At 47.7% G+C, this 20,137-nt stretch overlaps 1 protein-coding gene across 3 annotated transcripts in view; it reads left to right on the top strand.

The window, feature by feature from the left end:
- ARFGEF1 (ADP ribosylation factor guanine nucleotide exchange factor 1) overlaps positions 1-20,137 on the top strand; it is a 626,657-nt gene that overhangs the window by 338,433 nt on the left and 268,087 nt on the right. For all 3 annotated transcript variants that reach the window (XM_029591432.1, XM_029591431.1, XM_029591434.1), the window contains one exon: positions 15,942-16,113. In XM_029591432.1, the coding sequence (XP_029447292.1) occupies positions 15,942-16,113 (172 nt within the window). The remainder of the gene's footprint in view (positions 1-15,941; positions 16,114-20,137) is intronic.

Below are 20,137 nucleotides of genomic sequence, written 5' to 3'. Positions count from 1 at the left end.
CCCTGTGCATAAGCTGATGCTCCTTAGGAAATGGGAGGCCCCTGAGGCGGGACTCCGAGTGGAGAGGGCTATGGACAAGCCCTACCCCCTTCCTGAGGACTGCTTGAATCTACTTAAGAAGCCCAAGGTAGATTCCTCTGTCACGGCGGTTACCAAACACACCACCATCCCAGTGGTTGGGGCTACGGCTCTAAAGGATGTCCAGGACTACATGTTGGAATTTTATCTCAAACGCATATTTGAGGTCCAGTCCTTGGGAGTTCAGGCGACAATCTGCGGCAGTCTCATGCAGCGGGCAAGCCTCAGATGGGTTCAACAGTTACTCAGCACCCAAGACCTCACATCTGCAGAGGCGGAGCAGGCAGATCGCTTGGAGGGAACGATTGCGTATGGGGCGGACGCCCTGTATGATCTTCTGCGAGTGCAAGCCAAGGCAATGGTCTTCGTGGTCTCGGCCAGGCGCCTCCTCTGGCTGAGAAATTGGTCTGCGGATGCTTCTTTCAAAGCATAGCTGGGAACCCTTCCCTTCAAGGGCCAGTTGCTTTTTGGTGAGGACCTAGAGCAACTTATCAAATCCCTGGCAGAAAATAAGGTTCATAAGTTGCCGGAGGACCACCCGAAACAGTCTGTCCTTCTTACCCTCTCACACTAGATTTAGGGGGCAACACCGTTTTTCCACCAGGGCAAGGAGCTCGTTCCCAAGGGGTAATGCTTCCTGATCTCAATCCTGCCTTCATTCCTTTTGGGGATGTTGGCCCTTCAGGGATAGTAGCCAGCAACACTCTGTCACCAAGTCCTCCTCTCAATGAGATGGGGCCGGCTCATTCCTCCGTTCGAGACTTAGGTGGAAGACTGTCCCAGTTTCTTGGGGAATGGGCCACCATAACGACGGATCAGTGGGTCCTAGAGATGATAGAAAAAGGCTAAGCATTAGAATTTGCTCGAGACCTACCGGATCTTCACCTGATCTCCCCTTGCGGAAGTCGAAAGAGGCCTGCGGTCGAACAAACCCTGCGTCGGCTGCTGGAACTGGGGGCCATAGTCCCAGTCCCAGTGGAAGAACAGAGGTCTGGCCAATATTCCGTCTACTTCATCGTGCCCAAAAAGGAGGGCTCCTTTCATCCAATTTTGGATCTCAAGCACATCAACCGGGCTCTCAAGGTTCCCCATTTTCGGATGGAAACCTTGAGGGCGGTGATAGCGGCAGTTCGATCCGGAGAATTCTTGGCCTCGCTCGATCTGACGGAGGCCTACCTGCACTTCCCGATTCGCTGCAATCACCAGCGGTATCTTCGGTTCGAGATACTGGGCAAACATTTTCAGTTTCGAGCACTCCCCTTCGGTCTTGCCACGGTGCCGCGCACTTTCACCAAAGTAATGGTGATAGTGGCAGCCACCCTGTGTCAAGACTGAGTCCTAGTCCATCCTTACCTGGTCGATTGGCTCATCCAGGCCAAATCAAAGTCTCTTTGCCAGCTGGCAGTCAGCAAGGTCCTGTCGTGTCTGACCTCTCTGGGGTGTGTCATCAACTTTCCCAAGAGCAAGCTTCAACCCTCCCAGACATTGGAATTCCTGGGGGCGCGATTCGACACTCGAGTAGGCAGGGTGTTTCTTCCGGAGGACCGATCGCTCAAACTCAGGGGCCAAGTGCGCAATTTTCTCTCTTGTGCCCTGCCAACGGCCTGGGATTATCTCCAGGTTCTGGGGTCCATAGCCTCCACTATCGATCTGGTCCCCTGGGCTTTTGCGCATATGCTTCTGTTACAGAAAGCCTTGCTATTCCGCTGGAAACCGGTATTGGGACAGTTTCAGACGCCCCTGCTCTCCGAGTCTACCGTCGCAGAACTGCAGTGGTGGCTATCACCTGCCCATCTTCAGAAGGGGATGTCCCTTCTGACACCGCAGTGGATAATGGTAACAACGGACACCAGCCTCTCCGGCTGGGGAGCTGTATGCCAGACCCAGTCTGCTATGGGGTATTGGTCTCCGACCCAATCTCGCTGGTACATCAGTCGACTGGAAGCTCGAGCGGTCTGACTGGCTCTCAAGGCCTTGCTTCCCCTACTTCTCCACAAGGCAGTGCGGGTCCTGTCGGACAATTCCACTGCTGTAGCCTATATCAATCGACAACGGGACGCCAGGAGTCGCCCTGGAAGCCAGCAGGCTCTTTGCATGGGCAGAACGTCACCTAGAGTGCTTAGCATCGTTCCATCTTGCGGGGAAGGAGAACATTCAAGCGTATTTCTTCAGTTGCCAGAGGTTAGACCCAGGCAAGTGGGAATTGTCAGATGCAGCGATGAACCTGATCATCCACAGGTGGGGTCCTCCTCATTTGGATCTGATGGCCACCATGACCAATACGAAAGTTCCTTGGTTCTTCAGCCGCAGACAGGAACATTGCGCGGAAGGAGTGGACACCCTGGTCCTTCCCTGGCCCCGCAACATTTTACTGTACATGTTACCTCCTTCGCCGTTAGTGGGCAAAGTACTCTGAAAAATCGAGCTTCATCGCGGGCCTGTTATTCTAGTGGCCCCGGAATGGCCTCGCAGACCGTGGTTTGTGGACCTTGTGAATCTAGCCACGGACGGTCCCCTACGCCTCGATCATCTTTCCCATTTTCTTCGGCAGGGTCCCGTATTTTTCGATCAGGCGGATCGCTTCTGTCTAGCTTTTGAACGGCGGAGATTGAGAAAGAAGGGATATAGGGAAGAAGTTATATCCACTCTATTGCGGACCAGGAAGCCGACTACCTCTCTTGCTTATGTCAGAGTATGGAAGGTTTTTGAAAATGCATGTGTCGCCGCAGGTATTTTGGCTCGTAAGGCTCCGATTTCCCAGGTCTTTTCTCCAGAACGGTCTCACCAAGGGGTTGTCATTCAGTTCCTTGCGACTGCAAGTCTCCACTCTCGGTTCTTTCTTAGGTACTATTGACTGTTACTCAGTGGCGGCTCATCCAGATGTCGTCCATTTTCTCAAGGGAGCCAAGCACTTGAATCCTCCGGTCTGGGTTTTTTGTCCCTCGTGCAGTCTTAACTTGGTTCTCCGGGTTATTTGCGAAGCTCCTTTTGAACCTTTAAGGAGGGCTAGGCTTAAGGATTTGACTCTCAAAACTGTCTTTTTGGTGTCCATTTGTTCAGCCAGGAGAATCTTGGAGCTCTAAGCGTTGTCATGCAGAGAGTCTTTCCTACGTTTCTCGGATTCAGGGGTATCCCTTAAGACTGTATCCTCTTTCTTGCCAAAGGTCATGTCTTCTTTTCATGTCAATCAGTCCGTGGAACTTCCGTTTTTTTCTTCGTTAGAAGTAGCAAATACAGCTGGGGGTGATCTGCGGCGCCTCAATGTGAAACGGGTCTTGCTGCATTACCTTTAGGTTACCAATGAGTTCCGGATCTCTGACCACTTGTTTCTTCTGTGCAGTGGGCCAAATAAAGGTAATAAGGCTTCCAAGGCCACTATCGCGTGTTGGCTAAAGGAGGCCATTGCGTCGGCTAACATCTGTAAGGGTCGGCCCGTGCCGGAAGGCTTAAAAGCTCATTCCTTATGGTCTCAGGCTACTTCTTGGGTGGAGAGTCAATCGGTCTCTCCACAGGAAATATGTAGGGCAGCTACTTGGAAATCTCTGCATACTTTTGCTTGTCATTACCGCCTGGATAAATAGGCTCCAGTTTTTGGCTCCTTCTGGCGGCAGGTTCTTCGAGTGGGACTGTCTCGGTCCCGTCCTGTTTGGGGAAGCTTTGGTACATCCCATGGTCTGGACTGATCAGAGTACGTACAGGGAAAGGAAAATTGGTTCTTACCTGCTAATTTTCGTTCCTGTAGTACCACGGATCAGTCCAGACATCCGCCCGTACTAGATCTGATATGTCCGCTCGAATGTTCTGTCTTTTTCTACAGGGTTTTACAATTATCTGATTTGTTGTCCACTATTACTAAAGGCACCGGAAGCATCTACCAGATGAAAATAAATTGTATGCAAGAGTGTTTTTCTTCATACAGAATCCTTTCAATTGTTCACTTGTTCAATTTGTTAGTTTTTTCTTATTGCTTGCTTGATCTTTGGGAAGTTATATCTGCTTTGAAAGTACTTTATACTGAAGGGGTGTAGGGTAGGCTCTGTCCTGATATAGGATATCCTCACAGTTTTGGTCTGTCTCCACCTGCTGGACAGGAGGCTCAACCCACTGTCTGGACTGATCCGTGGTACTAAAGGAACGGAAATTAGCAGGTAAGAACCAATTTTCCTATAAAAACCAGAAAGATGCTTGGCTACATAGGGAAAGGAATGGTCAACAGAAAAAGGAAGGTGACTGCCTCTGTATAGGTCCCTGCTGAGACCTCACTTGGAATACTGTGTACAATTCTGGAAACCATACCTTCAAAAGGATATAAAGAGGATGTAGTCTGTCTAGAGGGTGGTTGCTAAAATGGACAGTGGTCTGTCCATTTTAGCAACCACCCTCTAGACAGACTTAAAGATCTAAACATGTATACCCTAGAGGAAAGGCAAGATAGTGGATAGTGATATAGAGATTCAAATATCTCAAAGGTAGGCAGTGAGCCTTTTTCAAGGAAAGGAGAATCTAGAACGATGAGTTTGAAAGGGGGTAGACTCAGAAGTAAGCTTAGGAAATAGAGAGGGTAGTGGATGTGTGGAACAACCTCCAGTAAAAGTGGTCACGACAAAAACAGTATCTGAATTCAAGAAAGCATGGGATAAATACAGGAGGGCATCTCTAAGGAATTGATGAGAATTTTAATGCTCAAATAATTGGACGGATGGGCAGACTGGATATGCCATACAGTCTATTTCTGCATTCATGTTTCTATGTTTCTAATGTTTGTTCTGTTTCTGTCTCTAGGTTGCTTGAGATTTTTGTAATGTATAAATGAAAATTTAAATTAAAAAAATACTCTTCAAATGATGAAATTTCAGCATCAGATCATATAGGGGAATGATTTTCACTAAACCACCTATCTGCAAGATACATGGGCATATTTGTAGTGGTGTAACCTTAGCAAATTTTCAAAAGGATACATGGGTAGTTTCTCTTTGAAAATTAGTTAGTTTATGTAGGTATAAAAGTACCTGTGTATTTTGGGCATGCTATATCTGCAGTTCGGGGTTGGCAGGGGAAACCTCTAATGGGAGAACAACCATGCAGCCTTTGAAAAAGTATTGGGTGGTATATTCCAGCCAGGGAAAATGACTTTACAGATTCCCCCTATAAAGAATTATAAGTTAGAACAGACATAGTCGAGGGCTTTCTCTTATGCAGCTGTCACAGCATGGAATAAATTACCAGAAAAGTTGAGAGGTGTAGGAGCAGAAAGTATTCGGAAAATTATTTAAAACTTTAAAAACAAAGATATAATGGGTGAGGTAAGGTTTATCATTTTATTGTAAATGTTTTTATTATTGTTGTCTAAAGGTTAAGAGGCTGAGTTCTTATTTATATGATATGTGAAATGCGATTTTTATTGTTTTGAATGTTTTTAATTTGCACTAGACGATGTCGGTGGAAGCAGTGAAATATAAAGATTTTAAATAAATAAATAAACGGTGTATATATTTGAAAATTATATATACGTACATAGTTTACTCAGCTTAGCCAACCCAACCCCTATCCACAAAATGCACACTTTTTGAGCAGCCAAAGGTAGCTGCATTTCACGGGGCAATTTTCAAACCCTTTGATCTAGCCAGCTAACTCCATACATAGGCACTTAAATCATTCTGAAAATTGCCTTTATATTTTCTGGAGATTTAGAGCCTGATTCACTAAAGCTTTTCTGCTATTCTGTGAATCAGATCGCTATAGTACATTAGGATAGCATGATGGTAAGAGAGGTTTTCTTCATAGCATGTAGGAGTTAATTTCTAATTTCCTGGCGTGTAGCCAGATGGACTCAGTACAAATGGGATAGTATCCGCGTGCTAGCAGTTGGAGACGGATCTGACGTCAGCACGGGGTATATAGCCCCACAGGAAGCGTAGCTATTCAGTAATTTCCGTCTCCAAAGCAGTTTGGAGTGCCTGCACGCTAGTTGAGCGTGCTTTCCAAGACTACTTTAATTTTTTTTTCTCTTTTCTTATCATTCTAGATTCTACGTTGTTTTTCCTCTCTTCAAACTCAGAGCCCCGCGCTCCTGCGGTAGATACCCGAGGGTTCCTCCCCCAGTTGAGCTCCTGGGGTGATTGCCGTGCTCCCCCGGCGGTGGAAGTCCTCGGTCCTGCTGAAGCGCGGCAGTGACACAGCCCCCGGGCAAGGTTCGGGTGCGGCATACGAGGCCCTCGGTCCCGGCGTGGACGAGGTAGCGGGTGCATATCCTCAATTGCGGCGGTGAGGAGGTCCCTCCCCCCCGCGGCGGGAGACCGCCTGCGTTCCAACCGGGAAGCGCCGAAGCTGGTACGGTGTACATCTCTTCCTATGGGTCTCCGAAGCGCAGAGGATTGGCGGCGTGGCACGCCGTGGAGGACGCCATTTTGGGGCCTTGTTCAGGTATTCCGTGCCTGTGATAAGCGCGGCTTTCTTCCTCCTTGGTTACTGTGGATGCCACTGAGTGTATATCGCTAGCCGCATATTGCTGAGAGCCTATTGAAGGCCATTGAGCGTATATTGCTAATTGCATATTGCTGAACGCCTATTACATGCCATTGAGCGTATATTGCTGACTGCATATTACTGAAAGCCTATTGAAGGCCATTGAGCGTATATTGCTAATTGCATATTGCTGAAAGCCTATTACATGCCATTGAGCGTATATTGCTGACTGCATATTACTGAAAGCCTATTGCATGCCATTGAGCGTATATTGCTGATTGCATATTGCTGAAGACCTATGGAATGCTATTAAGCGTATATTGCTAACTACATATGGATAAGTGCCTATTGCATACCATTGCGCGGGTCTCTTGGCCGCCTATGTTGTTTTAAGCGCCTTTTGCCGCCGCATACTATTATTGAGCGCCTGTTGTATTAAGCGCCTTTTGCTGCTGCATACTATTATTGAGCGCCTGTTGTATTAAGCGCCTTTTGCTGCCGCATATTATTCTTGAGCGCCAGTTGTTCAATGGATCAGAACACGGCAGCGTCTTCAGCGGCGGTGCTGCCCGCTTCCGGCATTACTGTCCTTGGCCTTTGCTCTGCATGCCAGCTTCGGGCCACGCGCAGTGGTGAGCCAGACTCCCTATGTACTCAATGTGAGGAGACCGTGCGACCCTCAGGCCAGGACCAGTCTCAGCCACGATTTGTTGACAGTTCCCCAGGGGCTACCCCGGATTTAGGGAGCGGTCTCGACCAATCAGGACTCCCGGGGGATCTTGTACCCCGGCGATTCGAGGCGGCTTCAATTTCCTGGGTGGATCTCTTTAAGGGAATCCATGCCTTCGTACAGATGCAAGCGGCTTCCCGTCCAGGCCCTGTGGCTTCGGCTGTTCCTGTGCTCCCTGCGGTGGCTGCAACTGCGGCTGCTGCTGCAGTGGCGGCTCCTGCGGCTCCTGTTCCTGGTCCCTCGCACTCTTATCGTGAGCGGGACCTCCCGCTGTTGGATAGTCCAGATCAATCAGACCAGGAGGTTTCACCGGACGAGTCAGAGCTCCCGGACGAGGGGGACCTCCCCCGGGGATTGCGCCATATAGAACCATGAGGCGATTCTTCCCTAAGGAGGACATCTCCGATCTGGTGTCTCAATGCCTGGTGGAGTTGGATATTACAGGTCCCAGCGCTTCGGTACCCTCTGCGCAGAACCCCCTGCTGGAAGGTCTTCGTCCTACAGCCCGCCACTTTCCATTCTTGCAAGCGGCACAACAATTGATCGATTTGGAATGGGCGGCTCCGGCGGCTTCTTTTAAAGGGGGCCGGACCCTAAGGGGCATGTACCCATTGCCACCGGCTCTCCAGGACCTGCTGGCGTGCCCTCAGGTGGACGCCTTGATTAGCGCGGTGGTCAAGCGCACTACCATTCCTGTTGAAGGGGAGACGGCCCTCAAGGAACCTCATTGTCGGATGGACGCCATTCTAAAACAGACCTTTGAGGTTACAACTCTTTCTTTACGGATTGCGGCCTGCTGCACAGTGGTGACACGTGCTTGTTTGTCACAGGTCAGAAACAACGCTCCGGCGGCTGACATGGAATCTGCTCTTTCATTCCTCACGGATGCTGCATCAGATTTGGTCAGGACCACAGCCAAGGGGATTTCGTCCTCCTTAGCCGCCAGGAGGCAGCTATGGATCCGGAAATGGTCAGCTGATGCGCCTTCCAAGACACGCCTCACCAGATTGCCCTTTAAGGGCTCCTTGCTGTTTGGCAGTGACCTTGATAGACTAGCCAGTACTTGGGGTGCCTCCCCTGTGCCTAGACTGCCGGAAGATCGGTCCAGAAGGGGCCAGCGCACCTTTCCAAGGCCCTCCAGGGGCAGGAGTTCACAGCGCTTTGTTCCGTACAGGGGTCGATATCAGGCACCACGTTCTCAGGCCAGGAATCAGTCCTTTCGAACCAGGCAGCGCAAGAGGGGGGCTGGTCCGGGCTCGGGGCCTGGCCGCGCCCCACAATGAGAATTCGCCGATTCATCCGGGGGATGGAGCCATAGGGGGCAGGTTGACCCTCTTCTACTTCAGATGGGTCGAGATCACGTCGGACCAGTGGGTCCTCGCCGTTATCAGGGAAGGATATTTTCTGGACTTTCATCATCTCCCTCCGGACAAGTTTGTTGAATCTTCATGTCCCATACACAAGAAGGCAGCATTGGAAGCTACCTTGGCGAGGCTCCTGTCCTTGAAAGCCATCATCCCAGTACCTGCCTGGGAAATGAATTCTGGACACTATTCCATTTATTTCATGGTACCCAAGAAAGGGGGTACCTTTCGGCCTGTCCTGGACCTCAAGTCAGTCAAATCGATACTTACGGGTCCCAAGGTTTTGCATGGAGACTCTGCGCTCTGTCAAGGCAGCAGTACAGCCCGGGGAATTCCTCACGGCATTAGACCTGTCAGAGGCATACCTGCATATCCCGATCCATCCGGATCATCAGCGCTACCTACGCTTCAAGGTTCTGGGACGCCACTTCCAGTTTCGGGCTCTGCCCTTCGGGTTGGCCACGTCTCCACGGACATTCACCAAGGTGGTCGTAGTGGTAGCAGCGGCGCTCAGGAGGGAAGGTATTCTGGTCCATCCCTACCTAGACGACTGGCTGATCAGGGCGAAATCTCGAGAGGAGAGCCTTCGGACGACCGACAGGGTAATCGCCCTTCTGGAAAGCTTGGGCTGGGTGATCAACCTCAGCAAGAGCTGCCTACAGCCGTCCCAGTCCCTGGAATACCTGGGGGTACAGTTCGACACCCGGGCAGACACAGTCAGTCTCTCTACCAAGAGACAGTTGAAACTTCAGCAGCGTATCCAGTATTTGATGGGCGCCAGTCGGCTCACAGCCTGGGATTATCTGCAGGTTCTTGGTCTCATGGCATCCACCCTGGAAGTGGTACCCTGGGCGAGGGCCCATATGAGACCGCTACAACACTCCCTGCTCTCTCGCTGGAGCCCCCGTCTGCGGAACTATTTCAAGCGCCTTCCTCTGCCAGCCAGAGTGTGGACCCAGTTGCGGTGGTGGTTGCAGTCCGACCACATGAGCAGGGGGTCGAAGATGTCCTCACCCACGTGGATCTTGCTCACCACAGATGCCAGCCTGAGCGGCTGGGGAGCACACTGTGAAGAACTCACCGCACAAGGACGGTGGAACAGAGAAGAGTCAGCGTGGAACATCAACCGTCTAGAGGCCCGGGCGGTCCGACTGGCATGCCTTCAATTTGCTCACAGACTGAAGAACAGAGCGGTCAGAGTGATGTCCGACAACGCCACCACGGTGGCATACATCAACCGACAGGGCGGAACCAGAAGCCGACAGGTATCTCTGGAGATCGCCCCACTGATGACATGGGCAGAGGCGAATCTTCAGGACATCTCCGCCGTCCACATTGCCGGGAAGGACAATACTACAGCAGACTTCCTCAGCAGAGAAAGCCTAGATCCGGGAGAGTGGCAGCTGTCACCCACAGCCTTCCAGATGATTGTGGATCACTGGGGGATTCCGGACATGGATTTACTGGCAGACAAGTCCAATGCTCAAGTGCCCAGATACTTCAGCCGCAAGCGCGACCCGTTCTCACACGGAATTGATGCCCTGGTTCAGCCATGGCCTCCAGGGACTCTACTGTACGCCTTTCCTCTGTGGCCTCTGCTAGGTGCTATCATCCGCAAGATTCAGAGACACCGGGGCCTAGTTCTTCTAGTGGCGCCAGACTGGCCAAGAAGCCCTGGTACGCGGACCTGAGAAGACTACTGGCAGGGGAGCCTCTTCCCCTGCCTCCTCTCCGGGACCTTCTACGTCAAGGTCCCATTCTTCACGAGGATCCAGCTCAATTCTGTCTTACGGTATGGCCCTTGAGAGGGCTAGATTGAAGAAAAGGGGTTATTCGGAACCCGTGATTGATACTCTCCTCCGAGCTCGCAAGTTTTCCACATCCCTCACATATATCCGGATCTGGAGAATATTTGAGGCATGGTGCGACACTCATGGCACCAATCCACATAAGCCTACGATTCCTATGGTGTTGGATTTCTTGCAAGAAGGACTTCAGAAGGGTCTCTCCCTCAGCTCCATTAAGGTTCAGGTGGCTGCACTGTCGTGCTATGGTCCCAGGAGGGATGGCAAGACCATTGCCAGGCACCCAGATGTTGCTCGCTTCCTGCAAGGAGTCAAGCATATTCGGCCGCCACTGAAGTGGCCTGTGCCCTTATGGAACCTCAACCTCGTATTGGATTTCCTCGCGGGATCCACCTTCCGACCCCTTCGAGGACTATCTCTCTGGTCGCTCACATTGAAGTTGGCGTTCTTGCTGGCTATCTGTTCAGCACGCCGTGTTTCAGAGCTACAAGCACTGTCCTGCCGTGATCCCTTTCTCAGAATCACTCCGGAGGCTATCCATCTTCGTACGGTTCCCTCCTTTCTACCTAAGGTGGTTTCACGGTTTCATCTTAACCAAACCATTTCCTTGCCTACCACGGCGGGTTTGAAGAAATCTGAAGAAGGACATTTATTACGCCATCTCGACATTGGCAGATTGCTGCCCAGATATCTGGAAGTGACACAAGAGTTAAGAAAGACGGACCATCTGTTCGTCTTGCACAGCGGTAAGAGACAAGGTGAAGCGGCCTCTCGGCCCACCATCGCCCGCTGGATTAAAGAGGTTATCCGAGCAGCTTACGTGGAGGCGGGGAAGTCTCCGCCTCTACAAGTCAAGGCTCATTCTACCAGAGCTCAAGCGGCATCCTGGGCGGAATCCAAGATGCTATCACCTGCGGAAATATGTAAAGCAGCGACATGGTCCTCCCTCCATACCTTTTCCAGATTCTACCATCTGGATGTCCAGGCCAGGGAGGACTCCGCATTTGCCAGGGCGGTATTACACGGTCCTCAGGCAGCCTCCCACCCAGGTGGGGAGTAAAGCTTTGGTACATCCCATTTGTACTGAGTCCATCTGGCTACACGCCAGGAAATGTTGAGATTACTACCTGATAATCTCCTTTTCCTTAGTGTAGACAGATGGACTTAGCATCCCGCCCAGCTGCCTGCGTACATGGGTTTCCCCGATGCAAGGTAAGCCAGGTCCTCTCTTGCTATACGAAGATGCACTATACCAGGTATCAACGCCTTCCGGTTTGGTCTGCTGGCGGTCTCCAGCTCCTATCAATCGGTCAGGGGAATCCTGTTTTCACTTTTTCACTGAGCATCAGTACACACATCTATAACAGCTTTTGCAAGGAAGATTACTGAATAGCTACGCTTCCTGTGGGGCTATATTTATTTATTTATTTATTTGAAACATTTATATACCGGCATTAGTAAGCATACATCATACCGGTTCACATTGTAACTGAAAGGCTGAAATTACAATCAACGGGGAGGGGAAACAGGGAGGAATATACATAGAGCAGAGGGCAAAGAAATTAAAGCAATCAAACAACTGTAACAGGCTATTTACAAGTATATATATATATACAGGTCTATAAATAAAGGCTTATATATAAAGGCTTAAGCAGGTTACTAACTGGAGTCTATATACAAGTAAGATCAGGAGGTAAGAACTGGAGGGTGGGGGGGGGAGGTAGGGATTAATCAGGGTAGGCTTGACGGAAGAGCCACGTTTTAAGTTTTTTTCTGAACTTGGAATAACATGGCTCAAGCCTGAGCGTGGTGGGGAGGGCGTTCCATTGTTTGGGGCCTGCAATGGATAGGGTGCGGTCTCTAGTGGTGGAGAGGTGGGCTTTTTTCAAAGGGGGGATGGAGAGGGTGCCTATGTTGACTGATCGAATGGGTCGTACAGAGCGTATAGGACGAAAGGGTTCATCAAGCCAGTTAGAATTGTGAGAGTGGATGGATTTGTGTACTATAGTTAAAATTTTGAAGAGAATACGGGATGCAATAGGGAGCCAGTGGAGTTCTTTGAGTATGGGGGTGATGTGATCAGCTTTTCGAGAGTTGGTGATGACCCTGGCGATAGCATTTTGGAACATTTGTAAGGGTTTGGTAGTGGAGGAGGGTAGGCCGAGGAGGAGGGCATTACAGTAGTCAAGCTTTGAGGAAAGGGTAGCTTGGACGACAGTACGGAAATCATGATAGTGGAGGAGGGGTCTGAGTTTCTTAAGAATACTGAGCTTGAAGAAACCTTCTTTGAGGATGGAATTGATCTGTTTTTTTTAGATTGAGTTGTTGATCAAGAATTACCCCAAGGTCTCTTACAGTGGGTTGGGACGTGATGGTGTTGAAAGCTGGGTCGTTAGCGATCAGGGGTTTGGGAGGGAAGTGGGGAGAGATAAGGAGCAGTTCTGTTTTAGCGGAGTTTAGGGCGAGGTGGATGTTGGTGAGGAAATCGTTTATGTTGGCAAGACATGTGTTCCAGAATGCAAGGGCATCTGAGAGAGAGTTGTGGATGGGAATGATGATTTGCACATCGTCAGCATAGAGGTAGAATTTGAGGCCAAGGTCTGTGAGGAGTTGGCATAGGGGTGTGAGATAAATATTGAAAAGGGTAGAGGAGAGGGAGGAGCCTTGGGGGACACCTTGGGACAGGGGGTAGAGTGTGGAATTGGTGTTTCCTATCTTGACAGAGAACTTTCTGTTAGATAAATAGGATTTGAACCATAGCAGGGCTAGGCCTGAGATGCCTATTTCGGTTAAACGGTTGATGAGGAGGTTATGATTGATAGTATCAAAGGCAGCTGAGATGTCGAGGAGGGCGAGGAGGTAACAATTGCCTTGGTCCATGCCTATGAGCAGGTGGTCCGTGAGAGAGAGGAGGAGTGTTTCGGTATTGAGGTACTTACGGAAGCCGTATTGGGCAGGATGCAGTATATTATTGTCTTCAAGATATTCAGTAAGTTGGATGTTCACAATCTTTTCCAAAATTTTGGAGAGGAAGGGCAGGTTAGAGATAGGGCGGAAGTTGGCGGGGTCTTTAGGGTCTAATGTAGGTTTTAAATAAATATATACCCCGTGCTGACGTCAGATCCGTCTCCAACTGCTAGCACGCGGATACTATCCCATTTGTACTGAGTCCATTTGTCTACACTAAGGAAAAGGAGATTATCAGGTAGTAATCTCAACAATATATCATTTTTAAATGAAAGTGAAAAAAGGACTAAAAAATGTTCATATGAACACAAGAACATGCCATACTGGGTCAGACCAAGGGTCCATCAAGCCCAGCATACTGTCTCCAACAGTGGCCAATCCAGGCCATAAATACCTAGCAATTGCCCAAAAACTAAGTTTATCCCATGTTACTGTAGCTATTAATAGCAGTGGCTATTTTCTAAGTCAACTTAATTAATAGCAGGTAATGAACTACTCCTCCAAGAATTTATCCAATCCTTTTTAAACCCAGTTCCATGAACTCCCTCAAAGATCCCTGATGAAATGGGGAAAAAAAATACTTATACTTATGTATTCATTGAGGAACCTTTTCCCTAGAAACCATGAGCAATAAGTAACTGACATGTTTGTGGAAGAAAAGATGAGAATACTATTCAGACAGGGAAAATTATATTTATTGTAATTTTTAGACAGATTTTGTTGCGGTTGATCCATTGTTTCAATTAATTTTGCTGTGGCTGTGCTAAAAACAATTTCTGTCAGGAAGTGAAGACTTTAATATGAAATTTAAATGGTAGTGATGAAGTACTGTATTTTTCGCTCCATAAGACGCACTTTTTTCCCCCAAAAGTGGGGGGAAAATGTGTGTGCGACTTATGGAGCGAATATAAAAAAAAAACAAAAATCTAACAAACCCCCCCCCCCCCCAGACCTGCCAAATTAATTCACTACAACCCCCACCCTCCTGACCCCCCCCCAAGACCTGCCAAAAGTCCCTGCTGGTCCAGCGGGGGTCCAGGAGCGATCTCCTGGACGTGGGCCGTTGGCTGCCAGTAATCAAAATGGCGCCGACGGCCCTTTGCCCTTACTATGTCACCGGGGTCGACCAATGGCAGTGGTAGCCCCTGTGACATAGTAAGGGCAAAGGGCCGTCGGCGCCATTTTGATTACTGGCAGCCGACGGCCCACGTCCAGGAGATCGCTCCTGGACCCCCGCTGGACCCCCAGACTTTTGGCAGGTCTTGGGGGATCAGGAGGGTGTATTTAATTAATTTGGCAGGTCTTGGGGGGGGTCAGGAGGGTGGGGGGTTGTTAATTTAAAGGGTTGGGATGTTTTGTTTTGTTTTTGGGGGGGGGGGGGGTTCCCACAGAAATAGAAAGACAAAAATTTTCTGATCTGGGGAATAGACCGAAATGGCTCTCCCCAGACCCGAAAACAAAATGGGGAGAAAAAAAATGTTATGCACTCCCCTAATTTGCTCTATAAGACGCACAGACGCCAGGGGACAGAGCTGGTTTAGCACAACATTTTTTTTTTTTAATTTTCCCCCGCTGAATCCTAGGTGCGTCTTATGGTCAGATGCATCTTATGGAGCGAAAAATACAGTATATTCTGTACTAAATCTGTAATACTTCATATGAGGAAGTGCCCACTTCATTCTAGATATAGTAAGTTTGTGTCATGGAACTCACCAGAAGAAATGTTTCTTATTAATGTAGGAAACTCTCCTTCAATTGTAAGGAATAACTTTGTGATTGGGCACGGGAATCTAGTGTGTATATGTCATAAATCACATGTTAGAGAAAGTCAGTAGGCCAGTGTATTACATCAGGGTAGTTCAGTAGTTATCATTGTAGTCAGTTAGAAATGCTTTTGAAAGTCAGCACCTGGTATAGTTAATTGCAGTGCAGCAGTGAATCTCAAGTAAATGGAAGACTGGGTCCAGAGTGTATGTTTCAGACAGATTGGATACCATTGGGAGGAAATATAGATGTACCTCTGCTTCTCCAAATGTTTGTGTATATATACATATACCCATATATATATAGAGAGAGAGAGAGAAATAGATATGTACCTACACACAAAGATACGTATTGCATATTATCTGTGTCAACACACATCCCAAAATAGGACAGTAGCTTTTAAAGGCATTCAGTCTAGTTCAGTAAGAGTAGAGTGCTTAGTGTTTTTAAACATCCCATTCACCATGTTTGTGATTCCTTGCTGATGACATTCTTTCTTCACTTGTTGATTTTGATCAAAGATTGTTTTAACAGGTAATTTGTTGTATAGTACAGTATACATTGTTACTGCTACATACCAGTAAACATCTTCAAAAACAGGCTGAATAAATTAGATTTTCATATTGGTTGGCTGAGTCAGTGAATAGGATATATGTATATTTTTAGATTACTAATATGTAAATGTGCTGATTGTTTTAACTCTAGTTAAAATGTTGAAAGTATGTTGACAGATTTTTCCTATTCATTTTGTTTATTTCTGTTTTGCAGGTAAAGAACAAAATGACTAAGGAGCAGTACATTAAGATGAACCGAGGTATTAATGACAGTAAAGATCTTCCTGAGGAATATCTCTCATCTATTTACAATGAAATAGCAGGAAAGAAAATTGCAATGAAGGAAACAAAAGAGCTAACAATCCCTACAAAATCAACTAAACAGAGTAAGTGCCAGTTTAAAGAAAAGTTTCACTAAAAATGTATAGTTTTACTTTGAGATGTTCACTGTCCTTTCTGTAAAGACAAGGTGAATTACCTACTCATACCAATGAGTGAAATCTTCTGATGTCATCAACATAGAACATAGTTTCAGAACTTTCCAAGAAAAAACATGAAGATCTTTCTAGGATTGTGTGACAGTTCTCGTAGCAATGTAGTATACTTCAGTTTGCTCTGACAGCAAAGGACGTGTGTTTTATTTCTGACTGTTAGTTTCTGTGTTGGTCTTTTCAGGCAAAAGTGGGTCTGAGTGGTGGTGATCTTTTCCCCTTACTGATTTATTTAAAAAAAGATTTTAGCCTGCACGATCCAGTGTTCTCGGCAGGGTATAGCAAACATACATAATAAAAACAACAAGAAAAAAAAATAGGTTTTAGTAAACAGATAAAATCACATACCAGACACCAGCCTTAAACTACTACCAACCTAATCAAAGCACAGATGAAATTACCTAAAAGGACGTCTAGAAAACCACAATGAAGGTAAGAGCACAACCAGTGGTGGTAATACTTAATTACTATATATCAATTAAACTCAATCGATTAACCAACGAGTCCACTATAGAATGAATCTAAATACGTTAGGTTGTACAGAATTTTTCATTATATATGAGTAGTACCGATTCTGAAATATAATCATAGGCATGTGACTCTCATACCATCCCGCGAGCTCATTGGCATATCTGCTCTCAAGCCACATCAGGGATCATCTTTAATCACTGGTCACAATTTTGCCCATGTATTTATGGCCCTTGATGGCCCTTGATGGTTTGTACATCTTAAGTAATGGAAAGACCCAGACTAGTTCTCTGAACACAGAGCTTTTTGAGCTAATTGAGAATCTTAAATTTGTTACAGCAGAATATCAAGAGCCAGTAAAGGAAACACAGTACTGGTGTAATGTGGTCTCTAAGATTCCCCTATTAACAGCAAACAGAATGTTGGGAATTATTAGAAAGGGAATGGTGAATAAAACGGAAAATGTCATAATGCCTCTGTATCGCTCCATGGTGAGACCGCACCTTGAATACTGTGTACAATTCTGGTCGCCGCATCTCAAAAAAGATATAATTGTGATGGAGAAGGTACAGAGAAGGGCTACCAAAATGATAAGGGGAATGGAACAGCTCCCCTATGAGGAAAGACTAAAGAGGTTAGGACTTTTCAGCTTGGAGAAGAGACGACTGAGGGGGGATATGATATAGGTGTTTAAAATCATGAGAGTTCTAGAACGGGTAGATGTTAATCAGTTATTTACTCTTTCGGATAATAGAAAGACTAGGGGGCACTCCATGAAGTTAGCATGTGGCACATTTAAAACTAATCGGAGAAAGTTCTTTTTTAATCAACGCACAATTAAACTCTGAAATTTGTTGCCAGAGGATGTGGTTAGTGCAGTTAGATTAGCTGTGTTTAAAAAAAGGATTGGATAAGTTCTTGGAGGAGAAGTCCATTACCTGCTATTAATTAAGTTCACTTAGAAAATAGCCACTTCTATTACTGGCAACAGTAACATGGAATAGACTTAGTTTTTGGGTACTTGCCAGGTTCTTATGGTCTGGATTGGCCACTGTTGGAAACAGGATGCTGGGCTTGATGGACCCTTGGTCTGACCCAGTATGGCATGTTCTTATGTTCTTACTTTGGTGTTGACATTTTGAACAAACTGCAGGGCATACGGTACAGAACTTGGTAACCCAATATAGAGAGTTACAGTAGTCTAAACCTGACTGTACAGAAATCTGTAAAATAGAAGGTTTTAATTTCTGAATAAAGCACAGTTTGAAAAAAGTGCTTCTCACAGGTTTTTCATCCTTTTAAAAACATTTTTGTTTTTCCTGTTAGTAGGTGTCATTTTTGTTGCAGTCTCTAATGACCCTTTTCAGTTGGTAACTCCTTTTACTCCTTGGGCCATCTACCTTTCAAAAAATCTTAATACTTTTGGTTTTGTATTGGTGATTTTTTTGAGGATGGCAGAGAAGATGGCCAGCAACTTCAAGAAGTGCCAAGACTGGGGTCAAATGATGTCCATAACTGACCATCAAAAGATCTGTTATGTGTATGAGTAAGGACCACAATGTTTTTATTTTATTTATTTTAAAACAATGTATATACCACACAATATAAAATTCTTGGTGATGTACAATAACAAGATACATAGTTTAAAAAAAAAGCAATACTTTGATATCTTCCATTAAAGCCTGAGATAAAATTCTTCTCACAGGACAAGCAGGATGGTTGTCCTCCCAAATGGGTGACATCGAGGATGGAGCCCAACCACGGAAAACTTCTGTCAAAGTTTCAGGAACTTTGACTGGCCCCTACTGGACATGCCCAGCACGGCACTAACCCTGCAGCCAGCAGGGGTCTCCCTTCAGTCTTCTTTTTTCCGCATAGCAGTAGCCACGCGGTTAAGGAGCTCTTACCTCATTCTTGACAGGAATTCTTTAAACTAATTCCTGAAGAAAAATTTGCCCCTCAGGGGTCTCCCTTCTTCAAATTTTCCTCCGCGGGACTTCGGTAAGTTTTTGCCATAAGTTTTGGTCGGCTACCGTCGAGTTTGGCCCTCGAGTCGACCATCCCGTGGCTAAATTTTTGGCATATGGCCATGGCGTCGGGGTTCCGTCGGTGCCCGGACTGTACACGTACTATGTCCATCACAGACCCACATAGTCTCTGTGTTTTGTGTTTAGGGAGTGAGCATGATGTCCTGACTTGCACCAAATGTGCCCTAATGACACCAAAAGGTCGCAAAGCCAGAATGGAGAAGATGGGACTCCTTTTCCATGCTCACACTCCGACGCCATCGATTGCATCTACGTCATCGGAACCGGCACTGTTGAAGTCTCATCATCATCGACAGCCTCCCGGTGACCGTCCGCCATCGACGACTTCACGGCCATCGACTCCTGTCCCTTCCCCCGAAGATCGAAGGGATTGGAAAGAGAAACATCGCCATCGAGGTCATAAGTCTCGGACCGTCGAGGAATCGAAGTCATCGACCTCAGTACTGTCCGAGCCTCCTTCGAAGAAGCCTCGACCAGAAGTGGCACCGTCCACTTCTGTCTCGCAGACACTGAGGCAACCCTCACTCCTTCGGGGTTTGGGAGCCGCGATTCCACCGGCGACGGTGGTTTCTCCGGCTCAGCCTCAGCCTCCCTCACCCGTTGAGCCGGGTCTTGTTACCCCAGGTCTCCGGGTAGAACTGGACCGGCTGGTCCAGGAGGCCATCGACAAAGCGATGCTACGGTTCCAGACTCCTCCGGCACCGAGTGTGGAACCGGTCACCGACCTGATTCCAGCGGCACTGGCACCGCTGCTTGCCCGGATGGAAGTGCTCATGACTGCCCTTCCACCGGCAAGACCCGGGTCACCGACAGCTTTCTCATCAGGTGGAGAAACACCGTACCGAATTCCCCCTTTGGGGGTAGTTCCATCGGTGCCATGTCGTCCCTCGCCACCGATACATTCCCCCGGGGGCGATACGCACATCAGCTCCACCGATGACGGCACCGATTCCTTCGATGCCGACATCGATTCCTTCGATGCCGGCACGGGCACCAATGCCGACACCGATTCCATCGAGGACATTCTCAATGCCCCCGGTAATTCCTTCGAGTTTCTTGGAGCCTCAACCGGGGCCTTCAGGTATTCTGCCCCCTCATGGTCAGCAACCTGATCCCTATGACACCTGGGGTGATGATACCTCTACAGACACCGATGATTTGCCTTCACCACCCTCTCCTCCGGAAAGTAGAAAGCGTTCTCCCCCTGAGGACCTCTCTTTCATAAATTTTGTGAAGGAAATGTCGGAGTTGGTCCCTTTTCAGCTTCAATCGGAGCAAGATGACAGGCACCAGATGATGGAGTTTCTCCAATTCTTGGATGCCCCTAAAGTCATCACCTCTATTCCAATTCATCAGGTTTTTCTGGACCTTCTAAAAAAGAATTGGGAATCTCCTGGATCTGT

Source organism: Rhinatrema bivittatum, chromosome 2 (assembly GCF_901001135.1).
Source record: "Rhinatrema bivittatum chromosome 2, aRhiBiv1.1, whole genome shotgun sequence".
Classification (NCBI taxonomy): domain Eukaryota; kingdom Metazoa; phylum Chordata; class Amphibia; order Gymnophiona; family Rhinatrematidae; genus Rhinatrema; species Rhinatrema bivittatum.
This window is presented reverse-complemented; position numbering and strand designations above follow the sequence as displayed.